The 19310-nt window shown below is 44.5% G+C and overlaps 1 protein-coding gene across 1 annotated transcript in view; it reads right to left on the bottom strand.

The window, feature by feature from the left end:
* Window positions 1–19310, bottom strand: part of BZW1 (basic leucine zipper and W2 domains 1) — a 105787-nt gene that overhangs the window by 61754 nt on the left and 24723 nt on the right. Inside the window, exons 3-4 of the mRNA XM_029606218.1 lie at window positions 13071–13247; window positions 2049–2143 (exon numbers count right to left, since the gene is read on the bottom strand). Of these exons, the coding sequence (XP_029462078.1) occupies window positions 2049–2143; window positions 13071–13247 (272 nt within the window). The remainder of the gene's footprint in view (window positions 1–2048; window positions 2144–13070; window positions 13248–19310) is intronic.

Genomic DNA, 19310 nt, shown 5'->3' with positions numbered 1-19310 from the left:
ACTGAGGATTGAGGCGAGGGAGGCGTGGCTATATAGGTCCTCCCCTGGGAATTTTTGGTTCTAACTCCATCTGCTGGACAGGGAACATAACCCACAGTCTGGAATGATCCTGGTACGTACAGGGAATAGTAAATCACCTGGACTGGATGGCATACACCCCAGAGTTCTGAAGGAACTAAAAAATGAAATTTCAGACCTATTAGTAAAAATTTGTGACCTATCATTAAAATCATCCATTGTAACTGAAGACTGGAGGATAGCTAATGTAACCCCAATATTTAAAAAGAGCTCCAGGGGCGATCCGGGAAACTACAGACCAGTTACCCTGACTTCAGTGCCAGGAAAAATAGTGGAAAGTGTTCTAAGCATCAAAATCACAGAACATATAGAAAGACATGGTTTAATGGAACAAAGTCAGCATGGCTTTACCCAAGGCAAGTCTTGCCTCACAAATCTGCTTCACTTTTTTTTTTTGAAGGAGTTAACATGTGGATAAAGATGAACTGGTAGATGTAGTGTACTTGGTTTTTCAGAAGGTGTTTGAAAGAGTTCCTCATGAGAGGCTTCTAAGAAGAGTAAAAAGTCATGGGATAGGTGGCGATGTCCTTTCGTGGATCACAAACTGGCTAAAAGACAGGAAACAGAGTAGGATTAAATGGACAATTTTCTCAGTGGAAGGGAGTGAGCAGTGGAATGCCTCAGGGATCTGTATTGGGACCCTTACTTTTCAATATATTTATAAATGATCTGGGAAAAAATACGAGTGAGAATCAAATTTGCAGATGATACAAAATTGTTCAGCGTAATTAAATCACAAGCAGACTGATAAATTGCAGGAAGACCTTGTGAGACTGGAAAATTGGGCATCAAAATGGCAGAATTTAATGTAGATAAGTGCAAGGTGATGCATATAGAGAAAAATAACCCATGCTATAGTTACACAATGTTAGGTTCCATATTAGGTGCTACAACCCAAGAAAGATCTAGGCGTCATAGTGGATAACATGTTGAAATCGTTGGTTCAGTGTGCTACATTTTCAAGTTGAAAAAAGTTGAGGATAACATTTATACTTAGATATAAATGTAAAACTCAAATGACAGAGTGCTCTTTTCCATACTTGTATAATCACTATGATTTTAGAATCTTTTGGTGAACACCCTTGTTTACAAATGCACTTGCAAACTGATCTCAAAACAAGCTATTTTTGCTCAGCCCCAACAGAACATAAAGCAAACCGGCCAGTACTTTCTTGCTGAGACCCCTAGACAGGGATCGTTGTCATTGCCTGGGGATTTGTCAACAGAACCAAGTTGAAAGTTTACCAAACAAATGTCAGCTAGCTCTAGTAGCATCACCTCCCACTCCCTCCAACTTTAGTCTTCCAAGTACTTTGTGTTTTAGAAAACTCAGATAGAAACTGATAAAACTGTTTAAGTACTATGAATCCAGTCATTTCTGAAGATGGCTGCATTACTTAAGTATTAACGTGAGTTTGTGCCTTAAAACTGCTTGCCCTATCATGCCCCAGAATTGTATATCGGCTTGAATTAGAAATTAAATTTCATGCTGTCAATTCCAGTGGAAATAACCTGTCATTTCTTCAGTTATAAAGGTATGGATTCCCAGAAATTGAGTTTCTTATAATTTTATATGGTTACTATGCCATTAAATGGAGAACTTAATAGCATAAAGAAAAAAAAAAAAAAAAAAAGCAGCTAGTATTGGCAGCTCCGAGCCTCCCTCTCCTCTTGAGCAGCACAATCATTCATCCACACTGAACTGCTTTCAGCAAGCAGCAGTATCAGTGTATGCCCTTGCAGCCCAAGGACTGTACATCTTCTGTGGAGGGCTAACTGGGCAAGTAGCACCCAGGTATTTATCAGCCCAACACCAAAACAATTGCCCTGATCACCCTGCTTTCAAACTAAGGTATGCACTAGCTACATACATTGAGAAGTATCTGCTTACCATTTGTACACAAAGGTCTCCTAGCAGTTTTTTTTTGTAACCTTTACTCTCGAAGTAATGTGTCACACGCAATGAGTACCTGAGCAAATGCCTGCATGGTCTCTAAGTCCTCCTGCGCTGCGAAGACGCAGACATCAGTGCGCATCACGTCATCTGCCAGAGTCCCTCCTGGGGCTATAATAAAAAAAGTTTAGACAGTCAGAATCATTTTATTTTATTTATATTCTGCCTTTTGGGCACTTCAAAGCAGATTACATTCAAAGTACTGGCGGTATCTCCCTTTCTTAAAGGGCTTACAATCTAAAATGGAGGGCGATTTGCCCAAGGTCACAAGGAACAGCAGCAGGACTTTAACCCTGGCTTGTAGCCCACTGCTGTAGCCACTAGTCTACTTCTCCATGATAAATCCTTTATATAATCATATATACATATATTCATGTTGACAAACATATTACCATGCTATTTATTTATTAACTCGCATGTTTATTAGCTGTTTAGTAATATACACTAATTTGTTACTTCAATTAACCTGTTCAATGTAAACCGCTAAATGAAGCGATAGTTACTGTTCCTTGTAAACCGGGGTGATATGTATATTATACAGGAACCCCCGGTATATAAATCCTTTAAATAAATAAATCAGCTTGGGTAGGAAGTTATTCAAACACAAAGCATAATGAAAGCACCATTAATTGGCAAGTCTTGCTCTGAAATAAACTAGCCCCTGCAGATATGCAGTTTTGAGATTCAGCCAAACAGAGGTCAGATATAGGAAAGTTGGTCCTTACCTGCTAATTTTAAGTACCACAGATCAGTCCAGACAGACAAGTACCAAAGCATCCCCTTATACTCGGCAGGCCCATGAAAGAACCCCTCTCACACTTTCAAAGGTCGGCTCTCCTGGAGCCTGAAAATCTAAAAACAGTAAATGCAAGATGAAGTGGGAAAAGAAGACCATGTCACCGCTCTACAAGTCTCCTGCAGAGACGCTGACACTCAGCCCACAACATTGCCTGCGCTCTAGTAGAGTGTGCATGCAACCCCTCTGAAATTCTTCTCCCCTTAGAAAAAGGTAAGCCAAAACATTGGCTTCTGTCAGCCAATGCATTATGCCCTTGGAGGCCTTGCATCCATCTCTGGCACCTCCAAAACAATATAAACAAATATGATCTGACCGCCGAAAATTGACTTGCCTCCGGCAACTCAGACCAATTCGGGAAGGTAGGAGCTCCACAGTGATTCAGGTGAAATGAAGATACCACCTTAGATAGGATCGAGGGTACCATGTGCAAAGACACCCCCTCATCTGAAATCTTCAGAAATGGTTCCCTACAGGATAAAGTCTGCAGCTCCAAGATCCTTCTGAACGAAGGAATCACCACCAAAAATACCACCTTCAGCGCAAAGTCCTTTAAACAATGTCTTGACGGCTCAAAACAGAGGCCCACAAAGCACCCACAAGACCAGTTTTAAATTCCACGCTGGACCTAATCTATGCACCAGCCACAGATGCTCGACCCCTTCAAAAACCTCACAACATCCGGATGTGAGGCCAACAGCTTTCCCTGGAGAATAGTTCAGACTCCAAGGCTGCCACCTGAACCCACAAGGAATGGTAAACTAAATCCTTGAAAATCACAGGTTCAGAGTATGCTTTTTGTCACAAGCACCTGCACTCAAAAGTCAAGTCGAGACAAAAATGATCCACCCAATACAAGAAAATAGGACCTTGCCTTAACAGCCAATCTCAGGGACCTATCAATTGTGTGCTGAACCAGATCTGCGAACCACAGACAATGCAGCCTGGCACCACAAGTACTACCTGGCCCAGATGCCTCTCAATGTGCCTAAACATGCAACCTATTAACTGTCACAGAGAGAACAAGGTGAGGAAAACCAGGTGGAATAAGAGCCAGATGTCTGATCAGAAACTTTATTTTATGGAGACGTGCTTTTATAAAAAAAAGCCCGACACCAGCAGAGTTTCACCCCCTACATTGGGGCTGCCTCAGGGGTTAAATTAAACATGTATAACTCAACAATAATTGACAAATAAAATACAGATCATAATTGAAACATGACATTTAAACAAGACATACAATGGCAACACATAAAACTGTTAAATGTCCTGAACACTAGAGTAATGGTTATGTGCAAGTGATTGGACATCTGGCTTCTATTCCACCTTGTTTTCCTCATGGCGTTCTTAAGAAAGACTTCCTTGTTTTCTTGGTCCATCACAGAGAGAACATGTACAGTAGGATACTTGTCAGCCATGGAAGAAGCCAAGAGTCTATGCCTCGGCTGTGACATTGTCTGCAGCTGAAAAGACTTGCTGCCTTGACGTTGCTCCTTGAGGCCATCAGATTCAGACGGGGACTGCGTCAACGAGACTTAAGGCTGAAGGCCTCCTTTGACAGCTCTGAAAAGGCACCCCTAGACATACTGGTGTGCCACCTGGTCCCCTTCAGTATAATCAATATCAAAGCAGAAAGATGCCAATGACTAGATCAAGTAAAGCGACCTGCCCTATTAGTATTGAGAAATATATTGAGATTAACTTTTTTTTTTTGGAAACAAGAACAGAAGAAACTATGGATGAACAAACTGTAGAAGTGTCAATATCTGCGAATTGAAAATAAAGAAATACCGGCAAGCGGACTCTACTGGATGAAATGAAATCTTGTTGGACGGGCATCTGGACTGATCCTTGGTACTACAGGAACGAAAGTTAGCAGGCAAGAACCAATTTTCCTTTCCCTGTACGTACCAGGATCAGTCCAGACTGCTGGGTGTACCCCAAGCTGCCCTAAATGGGGTGGCACACTGCTGCTAAAGGAAGAGACATCTTGAGCTCGGACATCTAAGCGATAATGTCTAGCAAAAGTGTGCAATGATTTCCAAGTTGCTGCCCTGCAGATTTGAGGAGAAACGCATTGGCTCTCAGCCCACGACGCCGCTTGGAATCGGATAAAATGAGCTTTAAGCCCATCCAGCACTGGACGTCCGTGACATACGTACGTGGAAGCAATAGCATCCTTTAGCCAGCGGGCAATGGTGGCTTTTGAAGCCTTACACTCCTTCAGACCGCTCCATAAAACAAAGATGATCAGACAGTCGAAAAGGATTAGTAATTTCCAAGTAGCGAAGTAGAATCTTGACATCCAACTTCCGCATCTCCTAAGGTGAATTCTTATCCACCTCTGGGAAAGCTAGTAACTCCACAGACTGATTGACATGAAAAGTCGAGACTACCTTTGGTAGAAAGGAAGGCACTATACGAAGAGAGATGCCAGAGTCCGAAATGCATAAGAACGGCTCTCTACACGACAAAGCCTGGGGTTCGGATATACGCCTAGCCGAACAGATAGCTACAAGAAAAGCTGTTAAATCCTTCAATGTGGCTTGTTTGATAGGCTCAAATGGAGCAGTACAAAGCCTGTGGAGTACCAAATTCAGACCCATATCAGCGGGTGCAAATGTTTAGCTCCTCGCAAAAACGAACATCCGGATAACATGCAATGGAGGACCATTCAATCTTACCTCGTAAGCAGCCTAATGCTGCCACGTGCACTCTAAGTGAACTATAGGCTAAACCTTTCTTCAAACCGACCTGAAGGAAAGCGAGAATGTGAACTATTGTGGCCTTTCATGGGGACACCTTCAAACCACTGCACCAGGAGTCAAACACTTTCCACACTAACAGGTAAGAAACGTAGACGTCTTCTGAGCTCTCAAAAGAGTAGTAATGACTGCCTTGGGATATCCTTTCTTCCTTAATTTCCTCCTTTCATAAGCCAAGCCGCTAGACAAAAGTGATCCACCTGATCGAAAGATACTGGACCTTGGCGCAGCAGATTTGGTAGATGACCCAGCCGTAAAGGCCCGTCCACCTTTAGGTTGATCAGATCCACAAACCATGGTAGTCTTGGCCACTCTGGAGCCCCCAGAATGAACGGCCTTCTGTGATATTCTATGCGCCGAAGAATCTTGCCCACCAAGGGCCATCGGGGAAACAAGTATAGGAGAATGTCTAGAAGCCACGGTAGGACCAGAGCATCCACGCCTTCTGACCCGTGCTCTCTTCTGTGGCTGAAAAAGAAAAAAAAAAAAAGGGCCACTTTGGCATTCAAGCGAGTCGCCATCAGGTCCAACCGAGGAATTCCCCACCGGCGTGTGACGAGCCGCATCGCTTCGGACAGTTCCCATTCTCTGGGGTCTAGCCACTGCCTGCTGAGGAAATCTGCCTGAACGTTGTCCACCCCAGCTATATGCGACACCACGATGCGGGACAGATTACGTTCCGCCCAAGCCATCAACTGGTCCGCTTCGGAGGCTACCTCCCTGACTGTTGATGTAAGCGACGGTGGTTGCATTGTCGGAGAGTATCCGAACCGCTCGGTGTCTGACAAGGGGCAGAAATTGGCGGAGCGCTAACTTGACTGCTCTGGTTTCCAGACGATTTATGGACCACTGGGCTTGGACCGGGGACCATTGGCCCTGAGTCGAACAGGACTGACAGACCGCTCCCCAACCTGTTAGGCTGGCATCTGTTGTGACTATGATCCATCAGGGAGTTTCCAGGTCCACACCCTGCAGCAAGTGATGCGAGACCAACCAATCCAGGCTGGACCTCGCTGGTTCCAGTAATGGCAAGGACAGATGAAACTCCTCTGACTTGGGGTCCCAACGAGAAAGAAGTGCTCTCTGTAACTGTCACAGATGAGCAAAAGCCCACGGTACAAACTCCAGGGTAGACGCCATAGAACCAAGAACTTGTAAATAATCCCACACTGTTGGCAAAGGTAGGGCCAACAGGTGCTGGACCTGGGTCATCAACTTCTCCATTTGCACGAGTGGCAGGAGGAAAAAAAAAAAATTCCCCACTGCTGATTTGAAGCGCTCCCAGAAATTCCAGTACTTGTGACTGAATCAGGTGACTCTTGGCAAAGTTGACGACCCAGCCCAGAGAATGCAGACGACGCGAGACAGACTGTACTGCTGCCTTGCAAATATCCTCCGATTTTGCTCGAATGAGCCAGTCGTCCAGGTAGGGATGCACCAATATCCCTTCCCGCCGAAGACTCGCCGCCACGACCACCATCACCTTGGTGAACACTCGTGGGGCCGTCGCCAGGCCAAAGGGTAGTGCGCGGAACTGGTAATGCTCCCCTAGCACCATGAACCGCAGAAACCTTTGATGGTGCTCCTGTATACCAATGTGAAGATAAGCTTCCATAAAGTCCAAAGAAGCCAAAAATTCTCCCTTGTGGACGGCTGCAACGACTGCCCTCAATGTCTCCATTCGGAACCGTGGGATTCGCAAGTTTAGATTGACCTTCTTCAAATCCAATATCTGCCAGAACGACCCCTCCTTCTTGGGAGCCACGAAGTAAATGGAGTAACGACCGGTCCGACGCTTGGCTGGAAGAACCGGGACATTCGCTCCTAGCGCCTTCAGCCGAGACAGCGTCTGGCGAATAACCTGTTGCTTCTCCCGAGGCCCGCATGGAGATACCAAAAAAAAAATCCCGAAGTGGGTGAGCAAAATCCAAAGCGTAACTGATTTATAATATTTAGAACCCACTGGTCTGAGGTTATCTTGACCCATTCCTCGTAAAACAGGGAAAAACATCCCCCGATCATAGGAACAGAGGAATGGGTCGGCACCCCTTCACTGAGATGAAACTGTGGGAGGCGCCACAGAGCTGAGGTTGCCTGCCACGAAAGGAATGTGCCCATGTCTGAGACCTGGTTGGTGTCTGCCGGGAAGCAAAAGAAGCCCCACCTCCTGGCACGAAAACGGCGTTGGCCCCGAAAACGTCCCCGGAAGGCACCCGAAAAACGTGAAGCTCTGGGCTTGTCCTCCGGGAGCTTGTAAACCTTATTGTCTCCCAGGTCTTTAATAAGTTGCTCCAGCTGTTCAAACAGCAGCTTACCCTTAAAAGGAAAGGAACCAAGCTGAGACTTAGACGTGGAATCCGCCGCCCAATGGCTGAGCCACAATAGTCACCTGGCTGAGACTGCCGAGGACATTGTGCACGCAGAAGTCCTGAGGAGATCGTATAAGGCGTCAGCCGTATAGGCGACCGCCGACTCCATGTGGTTCGCCTGCTCAGCAAGTTCCTGAGATGTAAGCAAATGCTGCATAAGACTGCTACAGACAGCTGCTCTTACCCCTAAAGCTGATACCTCAAAAATACACTTAATACAAACTTTTTTTTTTTTTTTGACAGGGATCAGGACCGCAGGTCATGCCTCTGCTGGAGTCAGAGAGATACTGAAGGGGACACAGGTGGCACACTGGTATGTCTAGGGGGTGCCTTTTCAGTTTTTCTCCAACTCCATCTGCTGGAAGGGAGGCATAACCCAGTAGTCTGGACTGATCCTGGTACGTACAGGGAACTGGCCATTTGACCTCAGACTGGTGGAAGGAATTCCAAACCCCCTGCACACCACTCATTTTCAAGCGCTTGATAGACCAGGATGATTCCACTGGCACAAGGACTGTGGTCACCAACTGTACTTGACAGATCTCCCCTCAAACCTTGAGGTTGGCATCCATGATCTCTAACTCAGTTCAGAACCTCCAGGTCAACATGGGCCCTCTACAAGTGGCATTGCTGTTGTGCTAGAATCTGTTGTCAAAGGAGTTTTCATTGGCCTTTACAGCTGCAAGGTACTTCCACGTCCAGTCTCTTGTGGTGGCTGTGTTGACCCAGTTTGGAGTCTGGACGTGGAAGTACCTTGCAGCTGTAAAGGCCAATGAAAACTCCTTTGACAACAGATTCTAGCACAATAGCAATGCCACCTGTAGAGGGCCCATGTGGGCAAAAGCCCATAGCACCAAATTCAACCTAGATGCATTGAACCCAGACCTGAACATAATCCTAAGCCCTGGACACTGGCATCTGCAAAATCCATGCCACCTGGGATTGCAACTTCCAAAACCTGAGAGGAGAAACTCTGCTGAGCATGGAATCGAATTTTGCCCCCAAGTATTCCAGCATCTGGGTAAAGCTCAGGTGACTTCACCAAATTCACTCAGCTCAAGGACCGCAACATATCCATCACCTTGCACACAGACTGCCAGCATACCCGATTTCCCTCGGATAAGCCAGTCATCCAGATAAGTATGAACTAGGATACCGTCCCTGCAGAGAGCTGCTGCCACCACCACCACACCTTTGTGAATGTGTGAGGTGCAGTCTCCAAACTGAACAGGAAGGCCCAAAACTGGAAGTTACCCCATAACCATGCCATGAAGAAGCTTTGATGTTCTTCCCCAATGGGAATGTGCACAAAGGTTTCCTTCAATTCCAGCAAGGCCTAAACACACTCCACATGATGAACAACTGCTATAACTGTCCACAATGTTTGCGTGCGGGGAAAAAAAAAAAAAAAAAAGGGAACTCGCAGTATCACATTCCACCTTTAGCAGATTGAGGATGGGATGAAAGGCTCCTTCCTTTTTTGGTATGATGCAGTAAACAGAGTACCTCCCGTGATCACGCTCCCTGGCCGCCACCAGTACACAATCATGCCAGAAACTGAAGGCAACATGTCCTGAATTGCTACTTGCTTGCGTTAGACACTACAATGAGACACCATGAAAGCTTCCATGATGGGGCGAAAAATTCTAAATTACAGCCAATCCTTATTACCTCTAGGACCTACTGGTCCAAAGTAATCCTGGTCCACTTCACAAAACTGTGAGAGACAGCCTTCCACCACCATCTTGAGAAAGTGGACCAGCCTGGCTTCAGTGTGAAGCCTTACTGCCTCCAGCCTCCTGGTCGGAGCCCTCAGAGAAATCTCTGGGAGCCTTGAAAGGACTGCTGCCAACTAGAACCCTGGTTCTGTCATGAAGAAGGTGCAGAACCCTTATTGGGACGAAAACCGCTGCACCTCCTGAAACCTAGAGCGAGGCAGAAGAGACTAATGACTCATCTTATCCTCTGGCAGCTTATTCCCTTTAGACTCCACCAAAATCTTCATCAATTGTTTCAGGTCCTCCACGAACAACAATTTTTCTACCTTTAAAAAGGTAAGATTACAGAGCTGAGACTTGGACCACATATCAGCTGACCAATTCCACAACCAGAGCAAAATGTCACACAGAGACCACATTCCTGGCCGAAGTCCAGCTCAAGTCAAAGCACACCAGCCTCATATGCAATCCTGGCCTCTACGTGAATTGCTTAGCTATTAATACCAGCATCTGCTTGAGACTTCTGGACCCAGCATAGACAGGCCCTCTTCGTCAGATTTCCACAGATCGCCGCTTGCAGGCTCACTGCCAAGCCCTCAACCAGAATGGTCATCTTGTTAGAGACCGCCGAGACTGAAGCATGCACCTTCAGCAATTCCAGCAGCAGGACATCCTCCATGAGGAGATACAACTTTGCTCTGGATCTCACCTCTGGGAAGTCCCATTCCTGGTTCACCAGCTTCTTGATCCTTTTAGGGAGAGGAAAGGCTTTTGGAGGGCCCTGGAGTCCAACCAATACTGGATCCACCCCTTTATTGCCCAACTCCTCCTAGACCACCTTAATACCCAGTTCCTTCCAAACATGGGAAATAAGGGGCCTCAACTCCTCATGGAGACTACGAACCACCCGTGGATCATCTCCCTTTATTGGGACCTCTTCCGGTTCAGCCATGTCCTTATCCCGTCCTGATCAACATCTGCCATGAGATCCCTCAGACCAATTCCACCCCCCAAAGATTATCTTCCGGGCCATCCAGGTCCAAATCTGAGCTGCCAGGCTCCTCAGGATGGTCCAGGCCCAGCCGGTGAAGGAGGCCCCCTGGCCAAGTAGTCCCTCCGCTTCTTTGTAGGAGGACAAGACTGCTGACAAATGTCCTTTTATAACCAGGTTTTTCCCCTGATTAAAAAGGCCTTATGTATAAGCAAGACAAATTCAGAGGAAAACTTCACATCATCCTCTCCCCTGTCCAGCCCAGAGCTTGCATCTTCCCCCCCCCCCCCCCCCAAATGGGATTGCTGGAGACAATAGGGAAGGGGAATCCATTACCTGCCGAGCTGTAGCCCTTCTCCTGCCTGACAGGCTGTTTAGGCTCCCAATATTGACCCTGACAGGGCCTTGGGAACCTGTGGCTCTCCTACTAGCCTCTGACACCACAGGGGGCCGCTCCCCTCCAGAAATGATCATGGCAAAGCACCGCTGCATTCAGCTGTCCCAGTGCCAGGCCGCTGGCCTGACAAGCTTTCCTGCACTGGGAAATCACCGTCTGAACCATCTTGTCTCCAAAGGAACAGAAGCCGCATGACTGCATTGCATGGGAGAGAAGGGAACACTGACCAATGCAGCCTCTGGCTCCCTGAGTAGCCCTCAGCTGTGAAGAGGGGCTACACTGCTCCCTTCCCCCAGCCCTGCCCAGATGATCCAACCAGAAACAGCCTGAACAGTTTCTGCTGAAAGAAAAAAGTTAAAAAAAAAAAGTAAAGAAACAGCAGCCACAGCAAAAGAAGAAACTCAAGCAAAAAAAAAAAAAAAAAAAAAAAAAAAAGAGGAATACTTCCCTGCTGCTAGCAACACCTCTGGGAAGGAGCCTTCAAAGGATAAGAGGGAACCAGGACTCCTGGCTGTCAGATCCCTGATCTGCTGTGGGCTAAAGCTGAACAGGATTACCAACCCTCTGCTCGCCTGGCTCAGCCTGAGGGATGGCCCACAAAAGGTACCTAACACCTCATGAAGTGTCTAACTTCTCTTCTGTCTCCTTCCTTCTCTTTTTTCTGAACTGTAGGTTTGCACCTCTATCTGCTACAGACAGATACAGAGGACTGCATTTGGCACACTATTATGTAGCTGTGCCTCAAAGCTTTTAGTTCTTTGCCTCCATCTGCTGGTAGGGATACAAAACCCACTTGTCTGGACTGATCTGGGGTCTGAACAGGAATGAATATGGAAAAAAAAAATACACCAAGATTACTATCACAACCAGATATGCCAGGCCTTGACAAATTCTCAGATATAAGAGCTGGGCAACTAGAAGGTGGGGAGAATACCCCTCCAAGGTCTGCTGCAGCTCTTTGAGCCTAGATTTGCTAAGGTTATTTTCCCATTCTGGGTCCACTGGGGGCAGAGGGAAAAAGCAGCTTAGTAAAAAAAACTTGACCTTAGTTTTAAATTTAATGCAGGTCCCCCTGGTCTCCCCTTCAATGCCCCCCCCCCCTCACACACACACTCCAGTCACGCCAACTATCCATTCATCCCTACCCAATCACTCTTAAGTCAGCCCCCTCCTTCCCCCACCCAGCTATACTTCACCCCTTCTTCCTCTTTCCACTTCCCTAAACCAGGTAGTCAGACACCCAAGCCTTCCCTCTCTCCACCAAGCTTGCAGCATCCTCATACTAGAGCTCCTTAGTACTGGCTGCTGCCAGATGAGTTATTCCCTTTGGTTGGCACACACGGCTGAACGAGTCACACGTTGCCTAAAATCATGAGTCCAAAGCCAGAAATTAGGCACCATGCAGCTCAAACTCACTAAAAGCCATGCTGTATCAACTGAAGGAAACAGTCTTCCAGCAGCAGCTGCTGCATCAGTGCATGAAAATCCTGGACACCACAGTAACATTTTTTGGTTGCCTTGGTGACCAAGCACCTAGGATTTGTCAAGCTTTGAGAAATGCTATGGGTAGCCTTTGACTGCAGTAATAAACCAGCAATCTGCATCCTGGAAATAGATCATTTGGTATCTGTTGAGAAGAGCAAAAATAAAAGGAAAAAGCCAAAACACACGTAAAACTTAGCTTCACTGCTACTGTTATTACATCATTTAAACCAGGTTTGCCTCAAGTTTGTTTTGCTCACAAACTTCAGCTATTCCAATTATGGATGCCTGGATATTTCAGTCCCTGTTTTTTTTTTTGTTTTTAAAAAGATATTTAAGACATTCACACACTAGATATGAATCACAAAATTCTGCATAACTGAGCTAAGACTAGTCTTCAATTCTGTGGATAATCACATGAAATTTACACTGCTATAAATTCTGATTTCATTTTTACTGCTACAAAATACACATCAAAACTTCAAAGTCCCAAAGAATAACAAATCCTGAACTCACTTACCCAGCATTCCACCAGCCACCAGGATGTCAAACAAGGTCTCTGCATAACGGCGATAATCAAGTTTGGCTCCAGAAGCATCAAGAAATTTAGCTACTGCTTCCAAATCGTTACCAGTTTCATTTAAACCTTGAATAATACAGTCCTGAAATTGAGAAGGGTCAAACCTCTCTTTTTCATCTGCAAAAAGAAAAAAACAAAACAAAACTCCAAGCATCAACTAGAACAGACTCAAAAAGGTGATTTGTCAAAAATAAATAAAGTATATTTCAGCAATAAATATTCTTCAATGTTCATAGATTCCTACTGTTTCCAATGGGATGAACACTGGGGCAAATTTTGTAGTCTAAGAATCTGAAAAAAATAGCTGAAAGACTAAATTAAAAAAAACCTGCACAGAATACAGTATGCCATAACAGTCTACTGCAATTGTATTTTTAGGCAAAGTCTCCAAAATTTTATGCCACATCTCAGAATATACTAGGGATTCAAAAAGTTCTTTCAGAAACTAGTAGGAAAAAGAATTTAACTCTTGCCTCTCCTCACAGTCCTGCTGCCAGCTGCAATCCCTCCTTTAGGCCCAACTCTGCATTTTCAAAGCACTGAAATAGTGTCCATTTCTAGTTTTGCTTACGATTACCATAGTGCACTCAGAAGACCATTCATGAAATTCAAAAGAACTTTTGGCACTACTCTGACTTGTTTGATTTACTAGCCTAGACTGAGCATAAGGGTCTCCCTTTTTAAGCAGGACAATTAAAGTGGAATTGTGTCGGGAATATAAGCAACCAACTCAAGTCTTAGTACACCTACAGTAAGATGTACTGAACCCCACTGGAATGTTGGGAACAGTAATATAGTAGATGGCAGTTCAAACTTCTTACTCTTCTATAAATACAATTACTCTGCATTCTTTTCTTTCTCCATACACCCTTTGCTTGGGTAGATTGCTCTTACTGTGCCCTTCTCATATACCAACTCCATGCTTTCCATCTTGCTGTGCCTTGTGCATGGAACAGAATTCCTATACATCATACCCCCCCCCCCCCTCCCCCCTTTTAAATGTTGTGTACTTCCCTGAGATTCTGTTTTGTCATTTACATTTGTCTCGACTAGGACTAAGCTCCTTGGAGCAGGGCCCATCTCTTGGGTAAGCATACAGCACAATGTCTAACAGTGCTTTAGAAATGGCAGTAGGAAAAGTAAGTTAATCCAGTCATTCTTGTCCATTCTGAAAGGATATCTCCCAACTACAGAGCATGACTGCTTGTAGGATCTTACCTTATCCAGGACAGCTTATCTTCCTCCTTTGTACTATGCCATTTCAGTAAGATAAGCATACAAGACCACTCTACTAGTTCTCTTCCAGCACCCTTCCCTTGTCTACTTACAAAAGTTTTGTAATGATCTAAATAGCTACCAATACTAGCATAACCCTTGCCCAAATGTTTGGCCTAAAATACATCCCCTACATAGCTGGTCAGGTAGCACTATGCACAACTTAAACAGATGTTCTGTAAAACTTTTTTTTAAATGACTTCTCTAATGCCAAATGAAAGCTTCTATTGTCAGCCACTTTTTCCATACTTAAGAGAAATTACCACCACCTGAATTTCCTTTCCTTTAAGGAGGGCAGGTCAATCCCCACCAGTGGGTTATAAACTTCTGCCAGCAGATGAAAACTGAGCAAAAGCTGACCTCATGGCTATATAGTCCCACCATCAGCCCACCAGTATTCTTTGGAAAAGCCAAACTGATAATATTTGATTAACAACCAACCACTCATGCTGCCAAACCAACAAGAACACTGAGTTCAGACTATTACTCACATATGCAATAAACTAAGGGGCTTGAAAAACCACTTACTAGTCCTCAACTAGGAGAAATCACACTGCAATGTTCGATCTAAAAAGGCTAACCAAAAATCTTGGCAGCCTTCGGCAGGTATGGATTGACCTACTCTCAGAAGAAAGTAAATTATCAGGTCAGTTGTAATTTCTCCTTCCTCTGCATTCTGGCAGAAGAATCAACCAGTAGGATGTACCAAAGCTACAATAAGGACAGGAGGGTGCCAGCGGTCGAGTCAAAGACACCCTCCATGAACACTGTCCTCCCTAGCCTGAACTTCCAGGCGTTACTGCATGGATAAGGTGCGCAAAGATTACCATGTCACTGCTCGACAGGTGACAAATGAAGTTCCACCCATGATACTGCCTGATCCCTCGTGGAATGTGGTCTAATCTGTTTTGGCAAAGCACCTCAGCAGCCATATAGGTGGCTGTAAGGACTAACCCAGCGAGCTACTTTTGCCCAGGTCGCCGGTGCTCCTTGCTTACTGCCACAATGGAGCACCAACTCCCGAACAGATTTAGTCCCCTCCAAGTACCACAGACCCAAAAAAAAAAAAAAAAAAAAAAAAAAAAGACTGTACTCATCTCTGTTCCTGTCCAAGGTGGACAGAGAAATGGACTGATTCAGATGAAATTCCGAAACCATTTTTGGCAAAAATGAGTGCACGGTCTGAAGCTGTACTGTTCCAATCATGCAAAAAAGGCTCATGGCAAAAAAAAAAAAAAAAGAGCCTGAAGCTCAGAGACCCGATGTGCCGAACAGATTGCTACCAGAAAACCTGTCTTCAAGGTAAGCAGTCCCAAGGAAAGAGCACACAGCCAAAAGACTGGTCCTGGAGCTCTTGGCAGGGCCAAATTAAGATCCAACAGAGAAACCGGAAGGGGGGGGCAAAAATGCTTAGTTCCCTTCAAGAAACGGTGTGTCAGGATGGGAAGACAAAGCATCTCCATTGACTCTCCTCCTATAACAAGAGCTACAACTTGAACTTAAGGCCAAGTCGTTACGAATTCCAAAAATCAAAGAACATCCACCTTGAGAGGTTGAGAACCTCACTCAGGACACCAGGCTTCGAAAACTCTCCAAACTGACTAAAGAAGTAGAAAAATTTCCTGGCCTGAAACAAGGTGGAAGTCACACAAGGCAAATAACCCCACTTCAACAGAACCTTTTCAATGGCCAGACAAAAATAGACCCAGATCCTTCCAAGATGGTAGCCTGAGGGGATTGCCCACCTGCAGTCTCTGCATACTACAGCTTTCAAGCCCAATCTGGAGCCACTAAAAAGACTGGTTTGGACTTACAATCTTCAGGACAAACCTGCCTATCTGAGGCCAGGACAGAAATTCATATAGCAGAGCACCGCGTGGCCACTCCTGAACGAATGCATCGATGCCCAACACTTTTAGGTCTTGTCTGCGACTGAAAGCATAGAACCTTTGCTAACAGGTTTAGGTCTGGTAAGTTCTAGTGGTTCACAAGGAGCTGAAAGGCTTCAGCCAACAGAAGTCCCCTCCCATATCTTGCCACCAAGCTTTACAAGCCAAACCACCAAAAATAATGAGGCTGTTATCTGGAACATCCAACAACCCACTCACTATACACTGTCAGGTTCCCTCATGTTTCTCAGAAGCCTGATATAATTGTATCACTACTCTGCCCATTGGTTAAAATCTATTTTTTGGCACGTAAGTTTTATAAGGCTAATACATGAGTCTACTTCCTCTTTTTTCCACCTGTCTTTACTACTTTATGCATATGTCCCAAGCACAATTAAATTGTCACATTTTGGTTGCTACTACTTCTAGCAGGCTATTCAATATGCAAAGCTACTGTAGCTGGATTACACCAGTGTTCGTTTTCAAAAGCTATCACAGATTCAAAGTAGAAAGGCCTGGGGAGAGTCAAGAATATTATTCTTTGCTCATTTTGCATTGACCTACTGAAGAGCACAATTCATAGAAGCACATAGTAGGTTAGTACAGGAAAAGTTGATTTGCTGATTTTTAAATGACTGTCTAAGATTAGATATACCCTTCTCTACCAGTCTTGGGATCCACATCTAATCAGGCAACTTAGGATTTGCCTGCATGTCTGAAGCTAATGTACATAAATGATACAAATATCTCCCAACCCCACAAAGAAAAAAAAAAAAAGGGAGGGGTGATTTAGCTAAGTAATTCCTGGAGAGAAAACTTGCAAAAAATTGTGCGCACACATGAGTGTTGGGGGAGGGTTCATAACAAAATTTGCAACTTTACTGCACTCGGTCTCCCAGTGGCCTTGCTCATAACATACTAGAAAACGTAGGGTAACAATGTATTCTTTAATCAAGAAAGATTTCCAGTACTGTAATTCCTGGCCAAAAAAGTGGTTAATATATTACTTTGTCAACTCTTTCCTGTACATAATCCAGACTTCATATTAAATATGAAACAGTACATTTTTTAATCTATAGTTTAGCAAAATAAATACTATCACTTCAACAGATCTAAAATATACAAATAGAGGTCCATATTTAGGCAGTCTGGCTACCAAACCTTACCCCCTAGATTCATCAAAATTCTATCTCATGGATAAAGGGGAGTGTTTATGGTAGTTTTAGAGTTATCACATCTGTGCTAACATTGTGCTTCGCAAAGGTAGTATCACGGGCTGCGGTAAAGTTTTTGCACCCCATGAACTGCCCAAACAGGCCCTTGCGCTCACAGAATAGCTATTTATAAGGCCTTCATAGTAATCAACTTTATCTCTATAGGAGGGCCAGCTAATAGCTCAAGGTGAGGTGTTGGTGGTAGTTTAAAGGAGCCAGTTTTACATGCAGAGGGACTAACTGCACAGTATACTTCGGTGAAGATTTGATGTCATTTGGAGTGAGGAAAGTCTCAAAGATATTTTTACAGTGTTCTCTCCCCCTGGTTGATGGCCTCTAACAGGGTACTCCTGCAGCTGCAGAACACAACCTGTTGTGTCCGCATGGAGGGAAACCACAAACAGATGCCACCCCCCCCCCAGCCCTGGTAACAGAGGCCAGCTGGAAGCCCTCTGTTGCGAAAGCATGCTGGGCATAGCAGTGGTAACCCATCATAAGATATTGCCATGCTGGGTCAGACCAAGGGTTCAAGTCCAGCATTCTGTTTCCAACAGAAGCCATAAGAACCTGGCAAGCACCCAAAACACTAAGATCCCATGCTATTGATGCCAGTAATAGAGGCTATTCCCTAAGTCAGCTTGATTAATAGCAGTTAGACTTCTCCAAGAACTTATCCAAATCTTCTTTAAACCCAGCTACACTAACTGCACTAAACCATATCCTCTGGCAACAAATTCCAGAGCTTAATTATGTGTTGAGTGAAAAAGAATTTTCTCTGATTAGTTTTAAATGTGCTACTTGCTAACTTCATGGAGTGCCCCCTAGTCCTATTATCTGAAAGTGTAAGAAACCGATTCACATCTACTCGTTCAAGACCTCCATCGTATTTCCCCCCTCAGCCGTCTTCTCCAAGCTGAACAGCTCTAACCTTTTCAACTTTTCCTCATAGAGGAGCTGTTCCACCCCTTTATCATTTTGGTTGCCCTTTTCTGTACCTTCTCCATCACAACTATATCTTGAGATGCAGTGACCAGAATTTTATACAGTATTCAAGGTGCAGTCTCACCATGGAACAATACAGAGGCATGATGACATTTTCTGTTTTGTTAACAATTGCCTTCTTCATTCCTAACATTGTTTGCTTTGACTGCTACAGCACACTGAGCCAATGATTTTAAAGTATTATCCACTATGATGCCTAGATCTTTTTCCTGGGTGCTAGCTCCTAATATGGAACCCAACATTGTGCAACTACAGCAAGGATTATTTTTCCCCTATATTCAACACCTTGCACTTGTCCACATTAAATTTCATCTGCCATTTCGATGCCCGATCTTCCAGTTTCAAGGTCCTCCTGCAATTTATCACAATCTGCTTGTGATTTAACTACTCTGAATAATTTTGTATCTGCAAATTTGATTACCTCACGTGTTGTATTCCTTTCCAGATCATTTATAAATATATTGAAAAGCACTGGTCCAAGTACAGATCCCTGAGGCACTCCACTGTTTACCCTTTTCCACTGAGAAAATTGATCGTTTAATTCTACTCTTTTTCCTGTCTTTTAACCAGTTTGTAATCCATGAAAGGTCATTGCCTCCTATCCCATGACTTTTTAGTTTTCTTAGAAGCCTTTCACGAAACACTTTGTCAAATGCCTTCTGAAAATCCAAATACACTACATCTACTGGTTCACCTTTATTCACGTTTATTAAACCCTTAAAAAATAAATAAATAAATAAAACCACAGATTTGTGAGGTAAGACTTCCCTTGGGTAACTCCATGTCATTCTATATGCTCT

This window comes from Rhinatrema bivittatum, chromosome 6 (assembly GCF_901001135.1).
Source record: "Rhinatrema bivittatum chromosome 6, aRhiBiv1.1, whole genome shotgun sequence".
In the NCBI taxonomy this organism is placed as follows: Eukaryota; Metazoa; Chordata; class Amphibia; order Gymnophiona; family Rhinatrematidae; genus Rhinatrema; species Rhinatrema bivittatum.
The sequence above is the reverse complement of the archived record's forward strand: the minus strand, read 5'-3'. Positions and strand labels throughout refer to the sequence as shown.